The 16823-nt window shown below is 43.4% G+C and overlaps 1 protein-coding gene across 1 annotated transcript in view; it reads left to right on the top strand.

The window, feature by feature from the left end:
* Positions 1–14510, top strand: part of nrg3b (neuregulin 3b) — a 215465-nt gene extending 200955 nt beyond the window's left edge. The window contains exons 7-9 of the mRNA XM_073490152.1: positions 4562–4671; positions 10154–10336; positions 13490–14510. Of these exons, the coding sequence (XP_073346253.1) occupies positions 4562–4671; positions 10154–10336; positions 13490–14246 (1050 nt within the window). The 3' untranslated portion in view covers positions 14247–14510. The remainder of the gene's footprint in view (positions 1–4561; positions 4672–10153; positions 10337–13489) is intronic.
* Positions 14511–16823: the final 2313 nt, after the last annotated feature.

The following is a 16823-nucleotide window of genomic DNA, read 5'->3' as shown; positions in this document are numbered from 1 at the left end:
ATATTATTATTATTATTATTATTATTATTAATTTAGTGTAGTGGAAGTATAAAGTAGCAAGTAAATTGTGAATACCTCAAAATTGTACTTAAATACAGTACTTGAGTAAATGTACTCAGTTACAGTCCATCACTGGTCACAACTATACAGTCCCCGCCCTCAGCAATGCTCTCAGCACTGCTGTGGTTGCAAAAACACAAGCAGGGCTGATACAGAAACACAGTGTGTGATGCCTGCTCAGGCCGGTAAAAGCCGACCAATCAGAGCAGGCTTGGCCTTCAGACAGAGGGTGAATAGAGGAGCTGCAGCTATGGACAGTATGAGAAAAATCACATGTTTTTTGAACATTAAAGCGTGAAAATACTTTACAGTGGACATCCAAAGTATCCTTCAAGCGAGTATGAACCTGAAGTTGAGCCCTTTAAATTAAAAATGAATTTTTAATGTCACTTGTGCACAAAGTTCAACCAGTCTAGGCACTTCAGCGCCCAGTTTTACGCATTTCAGTCAGATGCAGGCGCCTCTTGTCCCACAACACAATAGCAGGCTATTATATTAACACCATGACTGTGAGAATGTGGTGACAGGAACGCATGAGGTCTCAGCGTGCAGTGAAGGCCTGTGTCCAGCCACAAAATGCTCTGAAAGGTGGACACAGGGAGGATGCCAGGAGGAAGGGGAAGGCAAAAAGAAAAAATAAAAGACTGTAATAACACAACAACACAGCAACAGCTATAATAGAACAGTGTGAAGGAAAGCTTAAGGTGGGATGTGAAAGATCTCTGGCTATGAGCACCCAGGAGGGGGCATGAGCTGAACAGAGCGCAGAAAGATTAACAAGTGAAACCTATTTTTCTACAGATTTGACACAGCGACCCCAGACCACAGCTTCTCTCCACCCACTCCCTCAGCATGCAACCATCTAGGGAGAGGACATGTGCTGTGGGTGGTGCAAGTCCTGCAAGTTCTCTGGGTTTTTTTGTTTTTTTTTTCTTTCAAGGAGAAGTCAAACTGACAAAATGGAAAAGTACTCTGCGAGGAAAGAACAGAGCGCCGTGTTCTTAATGAGGCTCAAAACATTTGGTGTGCCCTGCGTACTGCAACTGCTCAGCATCGGAACACCGTGGTTTTTTCACTGTGTGCATTTGAGGCAGGAAGGTGGAGGATGAGCACAGTGAGCTGGAGACAAAAGGCTCGCTCTGTGGGGGCAGGTGCAGAGGGGAGGACGAAACTGGAGTCCATTTTAGTCCGTGTCTTCCATACCATCAGCGTGATAAACTGATACCCCGCCGTGCACCGGTGTCTTTAACCTACCCCAAAAAATATGCCAACTCCCTGAACTCAGGGGAGCTTAGACCAAGATGTTTTGTCTCAGGGTTTGCTGAGGAGCAACGTATAGACTTGCACAGGATATGCTGACATCATTGTTGCACTCTGCAGTAATACTCAAAGTCAGAGCCAAGTAGAAGTTACTAAACCCTGGGCACCTTTTAAAAAAACATGCACCTGGGCACCTGCACTGCCTCTATACAGTGTGTACTTTACTATTATTAAGATATACATCATCCATCATCCTGTCAAGCATTATGTTTTTAGAGTACTCTACTATTAAGTCCGACTTCGCTGTGCATCTGCGTGTTTCTTCCACCTGCGATTGCAAATCTATGCATGTTTGCACATCTGGAAAACATTCCTGTGCATATGTTCCCAACATCTGCATGTGTGGAATGGCCATGTGAATTGCTCACCCTCCGACACTTAACTGTAAATATTAGGAGTCGTATGAGATTCTGCGAGTCGTTTCGTCGCACTCTTAAGGGAAAGGGAATCAAAGGAGGGCAGTGATTGCATAGTTAAACACCTCTCGCATCCTCTGAGAATTAAATCAACACCTCTCCGGCGATGGAACTGTGTCTCAAATGAAAAGAGATGGGGTACGCGCCCATGAGACGCTGCAACGAAACAGACACGCACCGACTTGAAGGAATAGGGGCACTCAGACTGGGAAGACAAGACGAGGAAACTCAATTCCCATCAGCCGGAAACTGGTGTGGTGGTAACTAACTAGTCTAGCCTCAGTCGAAGAAGAGACCCTCAGGAGTGAGCCCAAGCTACTGCATGAATACTTCATTGGGAGTGAGAGAATTGTTAAGGGCCAAAGAGCAGAGACTTCAGTGCTAAAATCCACCGAAAAATGACTTCAGAATATTTTAATGAAAGTTCTGGTGTACCTCAAGGCTGTTTCATGTCCGACTAAAATCAATTTCACAAGGCTCTGAGCTCCTTATGTTCTCAAAGACACTGTTTTCTTTCTTACAAGACACGGTTAACACCAAGAAAGCATCAATTCTTTGATACCAAAGGATCTTTAATAAAGATGATTTCTGATTATTTGAATAGATGTACAGGAAGCACCAGCAGAAGTAGCTAAGCAGAGGACTATTACAGGTGCTAACTGTATTCTATACATCCAGACTGCCATTAGCTTGTTAGCTCAGTTAGCCATGCAACTCGTTAGAATCCTGGGGGAGCCTTGGTGTTTGCCCCGCTAGCACAGGAGCTTTAGGCCAACAGGACAAAGAGGTTTTCAGGCCCAGGGGTAGTTGGTTAGCATGGTAACTTCATTAGATATTCTCTGCAACGCAGCACATAGATGTCTTTGATATAACGTCAGAAATGTTATTTCTTCACTTTCTGTTTATAATTTTAGTTAATTTTTAATATTTTAAACTAAAATTCTTACATATTGCACCTTAAACCAATTCTGAGCACAGTTTTGTGGATTTTAAAGCAACAATATGTAACTTTTTGCAGAAAGAACGTTGATTGTTGAGTGTTTTTCCATCATCCATCCATTCATCATCTGTAATAGCCTTTGCAGGGTTGCGGGGGTCTGGAGTCGAGCCAAGCTAACATTGGGCCAAAAGCGTTGGTATTTGGCGATCTGGGAATGAGACTCAACAATCAACTATCTTTCTCAAGAATTACTTTAAAAGTTACATCCTGTTGCGTGAAATATCTGAAAAGTATTTCTGAAATAACAAACTAAAGTTCTGTCTCTCAAAGATCTGTGAAAAGGAACAGCGCGTTCACAGGGTTAACCAGGGTGCCGGCGAGAACAGAAAATGGAGGAAGCATGTTAGCCACTTGTTCAGCAAGCGTTGTGACGGCAGTTGGGATGATATGAAAGCTTCAGTAGGTGTTTCCGTGATTAATAAAAGAACAGGCCAGTGCAGCTTGAAATTAATAATGCTGTCAACAGTTACAAACTCTGTGTAATGTGCATGACAGTGCACCATTCTGAAACAACTGATTTTGATATCAGGTAGAGGCACAAGGAGCAGTCACGTCTCGGCTCAGAGGGTTGACTACATCTGGAGGTGGTTTGTTCTGCCGCTGGCTCAAAGATTGTCCTTCATGAAGAATGGTCAAATATCCCATTATGCACAGTTCACGACCTGCGATTTGATTGTAATCCGAGGAGGATTAGTGCTGCTCTGAATGCATAGCTTTTCCTTTCTCCTTGTTATGTAAATTTTGCTGTTATTCCGTCAGGCTCCTGTATTTTTCCTTCGCCTCTCCTTGAAGTAAACCCACAGTGCGTTGTTTTTATCCTTGGCTTTCACAAGTGGCATAAAACAAGGCACAAGTGAGATATGGGGGGGGGGGGGGGGGGGGGACAAGTGAAATGGGTTACGCCATGCAGGTCTGCTATAAGCTATTTATTTTATCCCCTGACATAGATATCATCCTCCAGGAAAGTTTGCCACAGCAATTGTTCCAGAGAGTGAGGCGTTGTGCAGCCGCAGGGTATATGAGAGGGTGGCCAAAATGATCCTATTTTCTTGCACAACTAGTGAACAGCAGTAACAGCTCCCTCTGGGAGTCAGGGGTGTAAGGGAGAAAAAGAGGCTTATCAGGCATGAGAACCCTGAACCAGCTCTAAGTCACATGCAGTCGCTTTAATGATGTACAATGAGACGGACAGGCGGGGCAGAGTAGGAGGTACTGTAACCGGAATAGCAGAATTATCTCATGACTTAGTGTTTCACAAGGGGGTTCTTGGGGCATTCATGGCCGCTGTGCCAGCACTCTGTCTGCGGCCTGTTGTAAGATAATGGTGTTCATTTTGATAAGAATAAAGGGAGAGAATTGAGGGGGGAAATTCTTTAGGAAACCATTAATGTAATCTTGTGTGGGATTAATTCTTCAGTGCAGAGGGAGCACTATGAGGGCCATGGCGGAGTTGATTCACAAAGCGTCCCCTCTTAATCTGCAGTTTAAAATGTAAAGTGTAATTAAAGACACTCTGCCTGGCTAAGGAGGGGATGCGTCAGCGAGAGAGCATCCTCAACCTGTCTGGGGACTTGCAGCTAAGCCACAAACACTATCCCCAGCATTATGCATTATACCCTGTGCTTATTTCCTGTGTTGACATACATAATCACTTACACCTGCATCTAGTCCTTGATCTTGATCATTATAACGAAAACATCTGGGCACGAGGATACATTCCCAAGCTGCAATTACTGTACACGCTGTTCTTCTTCATTTTTTGCAGAGCTGCAGTTCTCACGGATCGTCTGCTAAGGACGGCAGCGTGGCACCCGGCACGTCAACAGCGGCCCCGCCTATTCTCAGCAGAGCGCTGTCGAAAGGAAAACGCTTCAGGTGAAAATGCGACATCATCTTATTCCAGCCTTGCTTTCATATCTTTTTCCTTTCCCCGTGTCCAGATACAAGAGGCAGCCAAGTGAGAAATGTAATCATCCTGCAATATGGTGGAATATAGAGACCTCAACATAACACGCAGATCATTAATGCAATCGTTATAAAGACTTACGGTGATTATAAGTGGGAGGAACTATGTTAATATATATCATTGCTAACTTCATAAGCTTTGCCTGTGTGCATATTTTTAGTCTGGCATTAAAGGTGTAGCTAGTTTGATGAAGTTAAAGCTGGAGTCCTTCAAAACAGTCAGGAAAGTCTTTATTTACATGGCATGTCCGGTAAACTGTGCAAAGTGATTAAATGTGTGCTTAGGCAGAGTCTGAAATGACTGCTCGCGCACTGATAGGGAGGAGAAGTGAATTTTAATGTGCAGGCAAACATTGATTCAACAAACTTCCTCCCCGTGCCATCATTCAAATGACAGAAGATTGAACAAAATTAACAACATTTCGCTACAAGGGACTGTCAGAAGCGGTGGCGCTTTTGTGATCACTGCCGGCGGTATCAAACGCTGCCATTTCGAATCCTCAGAAGAACACAGGGTTGCGGGTACGGAGCACGCTACAATGTGGGATGTGGAATGTTTACAGAAAGGCTTAATTTGCTTTGATGATATGGGTGCAGGCACACTTTGACAATTAATGACTTTCAGCCACACAGCGTGCAAGAAGGTGTTTATTTCCCGTAGCACCTTTTACGCTCATTGTTGGCAATTTCACTAAGATTTGCTGGTAAACGTCTACCTCTCACCTGATCTGATGATGTTAAGCGGCATTTTTGTTGTAACTGCACTGTAAAATGGGAGAACGGGCACACGTTTTTCAAATCTCATTGCATTAGACAAGCTTTCATTCTTATGTAGCGAGCACACACAGTACAGGATGCACAGTGATTAGAGGCATATCTGTTTGCTGAGAGCGAGGTGGAAAGGTTGCGCGAGTACAGCCAGAGGGAGTTTTTAGATGTCTGCTGGACTATGATGACAACTTTAGCGAGAACCCCCCGCTGAGGCAGCAGTCACTTTCTGTTTTAATGGACCAGTGCAGTGTCACAGAGGAAAGTTTTTTCCCAAAAGGTTGTCATGTGAAGCTGCAGGGACGGCGCCAACTCGTCCAGGCCGCTTTCTGGCGAGTGCCGTGCAGGTGCGTCTCGGAGGGCAGCTGACAGTCAATCATGTGTTGAGCGTGTTCTCCGAGCGGGAGGAGGCAGGCGGGGAACTAGACTGTGATGGATGATGTGGAGATGCTTTCAGCTATTGACCTGAGAAACCGGGCCACACTGAGAGCTATCAGGAGAAATGCCCCATAAAAGCATGTCAATATGGTCCATCAATATCGCTGCGAAAGGTTACCTGTGAATCATTGGCTTTATCACTGGGCATGAGCATTAGAAGATTGATTCACCTGCTTGAATGCAGAGTATGTCTGTTGAAGTGGGGACTTTGCTGAAACAATGTAGATATCACATGAATCACTGAAAATATAGACATAAGATAGATATTTAAAAAGCATGTATCAAGAAACTACAGCCACAGAAGAGGCTCTGTCGTGATGGACTTGGACTGTAGACAACAAGGACGAAGCTGTAACTACACCGGCTTAAAAAATACTTTTTCCGATAAGCTTACATTGAGAATAAAGTGGCTGTAGAACGCTGGATAATTTATTGAGCGTCACAACCTTCACAAAATGATCTGTTTCGCTATCATAATTTGAGCTAAATGCTAACCATAGCATGCTAACATGCTCATGTTTAGCAGGTAGGCTAATGTTTGCCATGTCAACCATCTTAGTCTAGTGTGTAAGCATACTAACTTTTGAACGCTAATTAGCAGTAGACACAAAGTGTATCTGAGGCTGATGGGAATAGTAGTGGAGTAAAATTCAGGGCTCACCAAAATGAGTAGGATGACTGACAACATGTCATTTAAATCCATCCAGTGGTTGTTGAGATAATTCACTCTGGACTGAAGACAGACACCCCTCGAGCGATGTGTCTCTGCGTTATGAATTTACATTGTAAATAGTCAAACTGAAGCCTTCTCTCAATGCAGCGTGGCGCTTGTAGCATAAATGTCAGTGAGGAAAAATGAACTATCAATCATTTGGAAATGAATCATTTCCAACTTTGATACATTCTGAATAAACTCAGCAGCGCAGCTCACTCTGTTCTGCCTGCTCTCAAGCATAATTCCGAATTGCTTTACCGGCAAAATCTGACGGAAATAACAGCGTCTGAGTCGATGTATAATCATCACACCGCCGCTAGATCAATCAGTGTTTTCATTTCGGCTACTGTGGAATTTGATCAATCACCATGAGTCCATTGTCGTGATTGGATTATGAGGAAATTGTTGTAGGCTAATCAATGTGCTCAAGTCGAGTCAGTGAGCACGGACCGACACGTTGGAAGTGAAGACCTCTGGAGGGAAAGAGTTTACTCTTTTAATGTGCCATTATATTTTTAGATTCAGCAAAGGTTCTCTGAAAAAAATAACATCCCCCGCTCTTTTCTGACTCTCTACCACGTCTAACAAATGCATAAAGAGCGAAGAACTGATTAAAATATGTGCTGAATTACTCTCACAGCCGGGCTCACCCGTTAAACATCAGGAGGCAGTACATTTATGGTGAATTGTGGAGATAAGCAGCTGCCTTTCAATTCTAGACCTGTAACATTTAACATTCGATAATTACAACAGCCTGGTGATTCTGTGCACAAAAACACATTTTCATTCTTCCAGCTTTCAGTTAATCCTAATTAAAAAATCAGCATGTTAATAGCAAACAAAACTGACATAATTCAGCTTTATTCATATCAACTTTTTACAACATCAGTCGACACGAAAGCTAATGCTGCCAAAGACCAGAGCCAACATTAGCCATGCTTATTGTTCCACAGCCACGGACATTTAGTAATTATTATAACTGAGTATTTTCCGTCAGTGTCCCAGTCAGCTATCAATTAATAACCAAAAGTCCACTGGACTATTTAGTGTTCTGCATGATTTAAAAGGAATGAGGGAGTTCAGTGTGAGGACAAGTCAAAAAATCTTGAAGTTTGGACATCTTGATTACTATTAAACACCATCCGCCGCTTCATACATACACTGTTTTTCTCTTGTGTGTGGCTGCTGCAATAACAAATTATTTAAGAGCCCGAATCAAGCTCGGAGAATGTTTGTCACTGTTTTGTGTTGGGTTCCTCAAAACAAACCAATTTTTCCACCCAGCAGTAATAATATGTCATAAGTTGTTTGTGTGGTTCAGTTTATCGTACGCAATCAAGTGACTTATTGCTCACAAAAGGAACTGTAGCTTGTGATCAAAGAGAGAGCCACGATGCTGAGATGCATTCAAATAAACTGGAAATTATTTAGCTCTGTGTGTTTCGGGAGTTGTTAGTTCTCAAATGATATACTCACACATCAGCTTGCAATATAGTGCGGCATAACTCTGATTCACGTCGGATGTCATTGCTTTATTGCAGCAGCCGTGCAGGGATCTGCTTTGAAGTCGACCACCCGCTGCCCACATAACAATGTAAAAACAGTGTGCTCGGGCAGGAAGCACGGTTTCCAAAGACTGCCGCTTCCACCCTTAACATCAGCAGGATATCAATATATATGCGCTATTCATATTCACGTGGGTTTAACAAATGTGCCCTGTATACCAGCGTTTAGTCACACGCAGTGTTTTATGTTCCAGATGTATTTGAATTTGTAGCTAGTCAATCATGATCATACGTGCTCCCTAGCAGAGATGTGCACAAATACATTAAAAAGTATCTTGTTACAATTTAAACTTATAATTACACATAATTGCTCATCAAATTAGGCATTTAGTAGCCTCAAAATGGGTCTGACATTAAAGGGGGCTCTGTGGAACTTCTGTGTCGTGCTAAAAGCTGGTCATTAGTTTATGTTGGCGGATTCAACTTCAGCTTCACAAAGAAATCCACAGTCCAGGGGCGTTAAACAATTTAAACAAGTCGTCCACAGGCTTGTATAGGCAGCTGAGAGGGACGGGGAAGGCTCACATGCGGGGCGCTTGTAGCTCAGGCGGTAGAGCGGGTCGTCCAGTAATCGGAAGGTCGCCGGCTCCGTCCCCGGGATCCCCGACTGCAAGTCGAAATGTTCTTGAGCAAGAAACTAAACCCCAAATTGCTCCTGATGAGCAGGTTGGCACCGTGCATGGCAGCCTCTGCCGTGTGTGAATGTGACAAGTGTTGTAAAGCGCTTTGAGCGGTCAGTAGACAGAAAGGAGGATGTCTTAGCTGTAAATCCTGGGGCCTGTTCAGTCCCAACAAAATGCAGCAAAACCTTTATTTAATCATAATATGAATTATTGTTGGAGTTTGAGTTTTTGTCCCTAAAGTTACAGTAAGGATAAGCACTTTGTTACCATTACAATTTTTTTACATTAAAGCTGCTGTGAGTGATATATTTTTTATCAAAATAAGTTATAAATAGCTCTATATTCCAACACTAATCACTGTTATAGAGTGTTTGGTCAGTGACCCATGTCTCTCCTCCCCCCCGCTCATGCAGTAAAAGAGAAAATACATTTTCTGGTATCCCTGCCCACTTTATCCAATCAGGACAGAGAACATAGATAGGAGGGAGGGGACTGCCAACTGCAAAACAGACAGGCTCAAATGACGACAACACTTACAGCAGCTTTCAACTGCTTTCAAGTACTTTATTTTAAATACATTTAATTGGAATACGTCATCTGTGGTCCCCAGTAATGACCCCAAAAATAAAATACAAACAAGCCAGCAGAGCATTTTTTCCTCCCTACCAGAATGACACCTGGTGCAGCCAGACCTTTCTCCAGTGCTGACAGAGTGCAGTGGATATTTTTATGACCAAATACTTAATGACATTCCCATTAGCCTCAGCTGTGCATTGTGTTGAGGGCTAATTAACAAATGTTAGCATGCCAACGGGCCGAACTAAGGTGGTGAACCTGGTAAATATTACCTGCTAATCATCAGAATGTGAGCACTGTCACTGTGAGCGTGTTAGCATTTAGCTCACAGTGCAGCTGGTGACAGAGCTGCTAGCAAGGCTGCACACTCACTCTCTCCCCTCTTTGATTGAGTCATGACAAATTATTTCATGTTTATGTAAATTGTATTGCTTAATGGTAAATTACTATCGTCTTCACCGGAATCGGACGCCTAGATTTCCGTGCCAAGGTTGTTTATGCACGCGTCGATTGAATGCAGCATATGATGGGGTTTTTCACTCAAACGTGGAACGGAAAGGTCAATCCATTCCGGTCCATTTTACAACCATGAAGATGAGGAGATGGGATACATTTGATAACAATGAACGAATGAATGAAATGAAAATGGACGAGTGCTGTTTGAACCTAAAATAGTGTGTTACCTCGGTTTTCCCCTCTGGTTACAGGAGTAGTTCCCTTTCCCTAAGTCCTGCCCAACAACGGAGGGAGAATAACTACTTCAGGACCCCTCCCATTTCCAGAGGAAAACACAAAATATCAACCAATCTCGTCGATGGATCCAGAGCGTCCGGCCACGTCTACAAACACTTGCAGGAGGACGAGTCAACAGACGTGGAGTCCATTAGAAGGTGAGACTTTGTCCTTTCCTTTTGTTAGTTTTGTCATCTGTATTCGTGCCTCAAAGAGGAAATTCTCTCTCTTTGCCTCCGTCTGTGCTGAGGTCAAACAGCCGGTTCAGTGATACAGACCCCCGGACTAAGTGAGGTTAAGTTGGAGTGGCAGAAGGATAATTTTGGGAGAAATGAGTTTATGACTGAGATGCTCTCAGTTCAAATCCGTGAACTAGCTTATGAAATCTAATCCAGGGAAATAAATTAGATCTGCTGTGGCCTCCTTCAACTGGGACTGTCACAATTAATTTGGAGAACACAGTTGATCCCGACCGCTCAACAGTATCATGGTGCCGGGGAAGTCCGAGATATGAGACTGTGTGTAATCCTCCACACACTTGCCACTGGGCTTTTGCTGTGAATGAAAAAGCGTTTGGTTTTATCAGGGTTAAAAATACAACAACGGGGGCCAAAGCTAATTACCAGATGATGGACGAGTTCACATGAATCTGAAGAAGTCCACAAGGGCCTGATTTTGGCTAATGCTCCAGCATTATGTGGAAGCTTCATGGTTCACATATCTAATAAATAATTACATTTTCTGTCATTAACATGCTAAATGTGGAGCCGTTTTGGGTGACTGCAGCCTTCTAGAACAAGACCACAAATTGCAAAAGGATTAATTTCAGCCATTTACACATCTTGAATTCTCCTCGTGCCCCTCGTGATGTCGAGTGAGGACAGCGAGTTGCCCTATTTTCATGGCTATCAGAAGTGAAGCAGAGCCACTGGCGCTGTTTCAGGAGGCTTAAAAAGCAGAGAGGACTTTGGCAGAGCCACCTCGCGCCAGTTGGCTATCTGGGGGCTTAAAATAACTTACATGTAAAAAAGAAAAAAGAAAAGAAAAAGTACTGTCTGATGATACTCGCTGGCACCGGCTCAGAAAAGGTAGCTGGATGTGAAATCCTCTCTTGCACAGTTGTTATCAAAGAGGAGGTGTTTATCCAGGAGGGAGGGGATGATCCATGTGGAGACAAAGTTGCACATTATTTTAAACTTTTTCTGCCGATTATAAATAAGATTTATTGTTACATAACATCTGCCAAAGCAAACAATCTGATGCTGTTCATTGAGGTGCTTGTTTTCCTAAGAAGAATAATGCATAATGTCAAGCAGCTCCTCCGGCATATTCCTCTTAAACAACAACAATGAAAACATTGAATTATTTTAGGTTTTATTTCCAGATGCAGGAGCGAGCATCTTTAAGCCCGAGTAAGGCAGTCCTATTTAGCATATGCCTCCGAAACAGCCTAATTTGCTGTCAGCGTTTGCGACTTGAGGGATGGCACTGTTATCAGAAACGTCTGTCATTAAAGCCGCGGTGTCCCTCGTGCATTCCCCGCACTTAAGAGTGCCTAGCAATGTTCCTATTAGCATGCCAACCTGATTGAGCGTTACAGTGACTTGTAAGATGCGCTGCAAGCTGCCAAACTCTTTATGTGACCTATTTCCATAATTTACATTTTTAAACAAAGCTCCATGGAGCTCAGCAGTTCTTTCAAAATGGCTGCGCAGAGAGATCCTCCACACTCATTCATGTGCACAGGCGCACGCACAGACAGAATAACAAACAAACTAATAAAGACATTAATGAGAGTTATTTTTTTAAAGGCAAAATCTGCGCGCTATAAGCTATTAAATCTCACACAGCTTTTTACACGTGTTAGGAACAGAGCTGAAATAGAGAGGGCTCGTCTTCTTCATGGGGATAAGATTGCATTTGTACAGTTAAACAACATAGATCTCATTAGCCATTGATAATTCCTTTGCAAATCCATCAGCCGAGCACACTTCGCTGGCCTTCAGGAGGTTGAAGTGACGTATTTTTCTGGACTTACCAGTCGTACAACAACAAGTTACCAAGCTTACAGCCCCCTCCCCCCTCCCCCTCCTCACCCTCCTCCTCCTCCTCCCCCACCCCACCTCTCCCTTGTTGCCATGGATACACCCTCTCATCTCTGGAAATGAGAAACGGGAGGTGGAAAGGAGAGTGAGAGAAGGAGAGAGGGTAAAGTGAGGAAAGAGGGAAGATTGTGCAGAGATGATGATGAGGGTGCAGCCGAGGAAGGAGCGCGGCGGCGTGGCAGGAAGTGTTAGGAAAAGGGGCGAGCGAGAGCGGCAAACAAACACGAAGACACTCTCCCATGTTTTCCATTTTGAGACAACAAATCCCCGCTGAGTATTGTCAGTTCCATTATCCAGTGTCAAAACATATATTTACCCATCGCAGATAAGGACAGCATTGAAGGCAAATTTGTTACGGGAGTTATTTTTAGATGTGTTTTGATCTGGTGGATTTACCTCCAGCTTGCAGTCGCCCTTCTAATACCGAGGGGAGGAGTGGGAAAGTAATTCAATTATTTAAACTTGGTTATGCTACAAACAGTCTCTGAAGGCTGACAATAACATGCTCCGTCTCCTAAGGCTGTGCCGGGGTGATTCTAAATGTGAGTCGAGTCTTTAGTAACAATATTAGCTCTTGTGCAAATGCAACACATATACAAACTTACCCCCTCGACACTAAATAAGTTTCCCTCCTCTGCTGTATTACTTTCACACTTAACATCGTGCTTTCTCAATCTTCTCGGCGCCGTTTTGCGATACTCAAAACATTCCAGATACATGACTGTAAGGTGATACTCGCCTGAATTCACCCCAAATATCACATTATATGCCTGTGAGACGATTGGGTAATGAGTGAAATTAGAAGACATGTGCGAATGTTCGAGGAGGCGATATAAAATTTGTCCACGTACTCACACAGGCCGGGGTCAGGAATCCAGCAGCTGTGTTGCCAAAGCCTTAAATCTTCAGTAAGGCAGCCATGAGAGGAGGGATTTTTCAGTTAAACATTCGTGCGGCAGCAAAACAGGCCCCTCATGCAGAGGATTATAAATAATTACACAAGATTATGAAAGAACAATACCTAAATATTTGTAATTTTGTTGGTGCAAGACAATGTTTTGTGGAACAATGAGGGGTAAAATGCACAAGAGTTTATTACCCGTCTATCTAATTCCTCTCAGGACATAAGTGTCAGGGAGAAAAAGGTCACAATTTAAATGTCTCTCATTCTCATCCTGCCGCTTCTATTCTGTCCTCTCCATAAAGGTGTGATTCTGCCGGGGGAAGAGTCGGCGCCCTCCTCAGCAGGACTTCACTCACTCACTTCGCAGCCAGAAAGGGATGGACCGAGGTGCCCTGCACCCGCCTGGACAAGGGAACAACCTTCCTTCCACCCTCCCTGCGCACCCAATCTGTGCCCATCATCCCTTCGCTCCAAGCATGTGACCTTGAGGCGGGGAACGTGAACACGAGTGACCGGAACCAAGGGGGGCTCCTCAAGTGGCACCCCATGCTGGCTGGAAAGACAACGGTGCCCATTCGCAGTTCTCCCTCCACCGCCTGTGAGACTGTTGTGCTGGCTTCTGGTGTTATGCCCAGCGGCGTTTGCCCTCCTGTCACCACCACCACTGCTACGCTGGGCTCGGAGAAGAATCTCAGCTCCTCACAAACACCCTGCTCTATTGAAATCACAGTGGAACTCGCGCAGGGATTAAAACAGAAAAGCCTTTCCGGCCCCATGAAAATGTTTGGGTCTCAGAGCGAGATCCACGGCGGTGGCACAAAAACTCTCGAGGCCGGGACTGCGCGGGAGTCAGAAGGGAAAAGTGTGCAGTATTCAGCCAGAGTTGTGCACACAGGCATCGGGACCAGAGGTTTGAAGGCAGCAGGCCAAAGAGAAGCCCAGGGACAGTGCCAAGGTCAGACATCCCTCGTGTATGGAGGCGCAAACGGCTCCTTGGCCACCAAAGGACCCAGCTGCAGAGGAACTGGAAACGCTTATGCCAAGCCCTCTGCAAGCTGATTGGATTAACTCTGTAAAGCTTCACAGACAGTGTTTCCAATGACTGTATACCTTTGCTGGTGGCACAGGATGGTTAGCAGGTGGGACCATCTGTGGGGCCGCACGGACCAATGACAGATGGCGGTCGATTTTGAAGGAACATGAACAGACTGAACTGCGGAGGAAAAAAATATTGACACAACAAAAGACATCAAATTATAAAGAAAAAGAGACAAAACAAACACACACATTGTGAATAAATGTGACTCAATAAGGAAAACAAAAACCGTGACTTGAGTGGGAGCTTGACTTAAAAAGTGTATTGAAAAAAATGCCACTATTTAAAAGGAGCTTCTACTTAGAAACCAAAATAGTGTGTCATCTCTATGTTGTTTCTCTATTGTAAAGAAATGAAATTATATATGTCATATAATATACGTCATATAGACGTATATATATTTGACTACAATTGTGACAAAATAAAGACTAAGATAACAGTGTTAATTAAGGGCTTTGTTTATCTCAATCCATTTTTACCACGTGATATGCAGAATGTCTTTGCTTGTGCTGGTAGATTGTTGTCTTTGACGGGGCAATGTGTAAGATATGGCCAATATTTTAGTTTAAAACATTCAAAAAAATGAACATTATGTTGTGAGTATGAAGAAACAACAGTGTTACATGAAAGACGTCTGTGTTCTGTGTTGCAGAGATGTCTATTGAAGTTAGCATGCTAACCAGCTAGCCCTGGCCCTTCCTGTCTCGTAATACCACTTTGTACCTCAAGAATTAGCGAGTTTGCTAGTTATGGGGCATTCAGACCGAACTGGGTGCCGCACAGGTAACGAAAAACATAATAATAATCCAGCGATCAAACTCAAGCGGAGTGTGAAGTGAGGCGAATGTTCTCTTCGCGTTAGGTCTGAACGCACCATTGGTCTTATAAGTAAACAAGATAAACTCACAAAATGTCAAGAAAGGAAATATTTTTACACCTAACCTCCGTAATAAACAGAAAACACAAGCGTACTCTGACTGAATTCAGGTTTCTTTTACCAAACTAAGACGACCGTAACCGTAAAACACAACATAAACTAAATAAAAACGTACCCAAGCAGTCTTGGTTTATCTTTACACAATCATTCTGGTTTGGTCGAAATAAATCCTTAATTCACAATTCACTCTCTCTCCTTTTGTCTCCGGAGTTATAGTCCTGGTCATAGCTGCTGTAAATCACCTCTGTACTGCATCCCGTCGTCAAACCAACCTCCATCTCAGAGGGTGTATTTGGTCCAGTCTGGTGTCCAGCCACATTCACTAGGAGCCCTCTGAGCCCAGTTTCCTGTGGTGACTACTACGACTACTATAACAGCACTTGCCCCTAGCTAGTTAGCTCGGCAGCTAACTGCAGCCAAAGATAGCTACAGCAAGAGCAGCAGGAGTTACCTTCAAATTCTGGCCACTTCTTACAAATGATTTGACCTTTTATGTACAAAATAATCGATATAAATACCAAAAATGTTCAAGTCTATTCTGACATAACATATGCCGCGGTCAGGGCAAACTTTAGCTGAGTCTTCCCTTTATTTCCATGGCAACAGACACCTGTAGTCTAGTCCTCAGGCTGAATTTAATCATGCATCTGTTACCCCAAACCTAAAAACAGCCACACCAATTAGGTAAAGCTCATTAATTTTGCTTCAGATACAGGTAGATGGTCTCCAGGTGTGTGTTTGCGTGTTTGTGATTGTGTTGGTGGGGGGTTCGACTGGAATTAACGAGGGTAACGAGGGTAAAGATGGTGCAGGAGAAAGTGCTCTCCCTGAAATCCTAGTATAGAAAAAAGAAATCCCTACACACATCTCACAGTGAGGGTATAAAAGGAGTAGAGGATAATGGTTAAAGCTTTGGTGATGGGGCATTAACACCGTGTATGTGACGGAGAAGGTATTTCAGTCTATACTCATTTTTTCCCATGATGCACTTTATATTGTATCCATAGGCTATAAACACTAAAGAAGATCAACCTCACTGTTTTGAATTATAACAATGGCCGAGAGGTTTGCGGATGGAAATGAAGCACAGCAGCACACGAGCCGAGTACAATTCTGTATTTATGCCTCATTTACGTCAAATTCAGTATATCTGAGTTTCCCCCCTTTCAGGTTCGCTATGACTGCTGGCAAGGTAAGTTGTACAGGACTTACAAATGGGTATTACTGAGATTTCTTCATCACTGCTCTGCGGAATAAAACTATCTTGACTCTATAAGAAGGTTTTTATGAAGATTAAAATGAACTTCATTGATCCCTGAGGAGAAATTGAGCCAAGAAAGCTGCAAAGGAAAGATAAAATTACCATAAATAGAAAATATTTAGGGTTCTAAACACATACAGTGGCTGTCTGCGAGACATTTCACTGAATTTTTATGTTTAAAGATTTACATTTACGTATTGTGTTTACTGCGCAGTGCAAGACCACAAAGGTAAGGTGTGCAGATGGAGACGTGCCAGATGAAAGGAACAATCTTAATAAGAAATAAAATACACTGAATACAAATACTACAGTGCATTTAAATGGTTGGATGACTCAATCTCA

This window comes from Pagrus major, chromosome 20 (genome assembly GCF_040436345.1).
Source record: "Pagrus major chromosome 20, Pma_NU_1.0".
NCBI lineage: Eukaryota > Metazoa > Chordata > Actinopteri > Spariformes > Sparidae > Pagrus > Pagrus major.
Note: the sequence above shows the minus strand (reverse complement) of the source record. Positions and strands in the feature narration are given on the sequence as shown.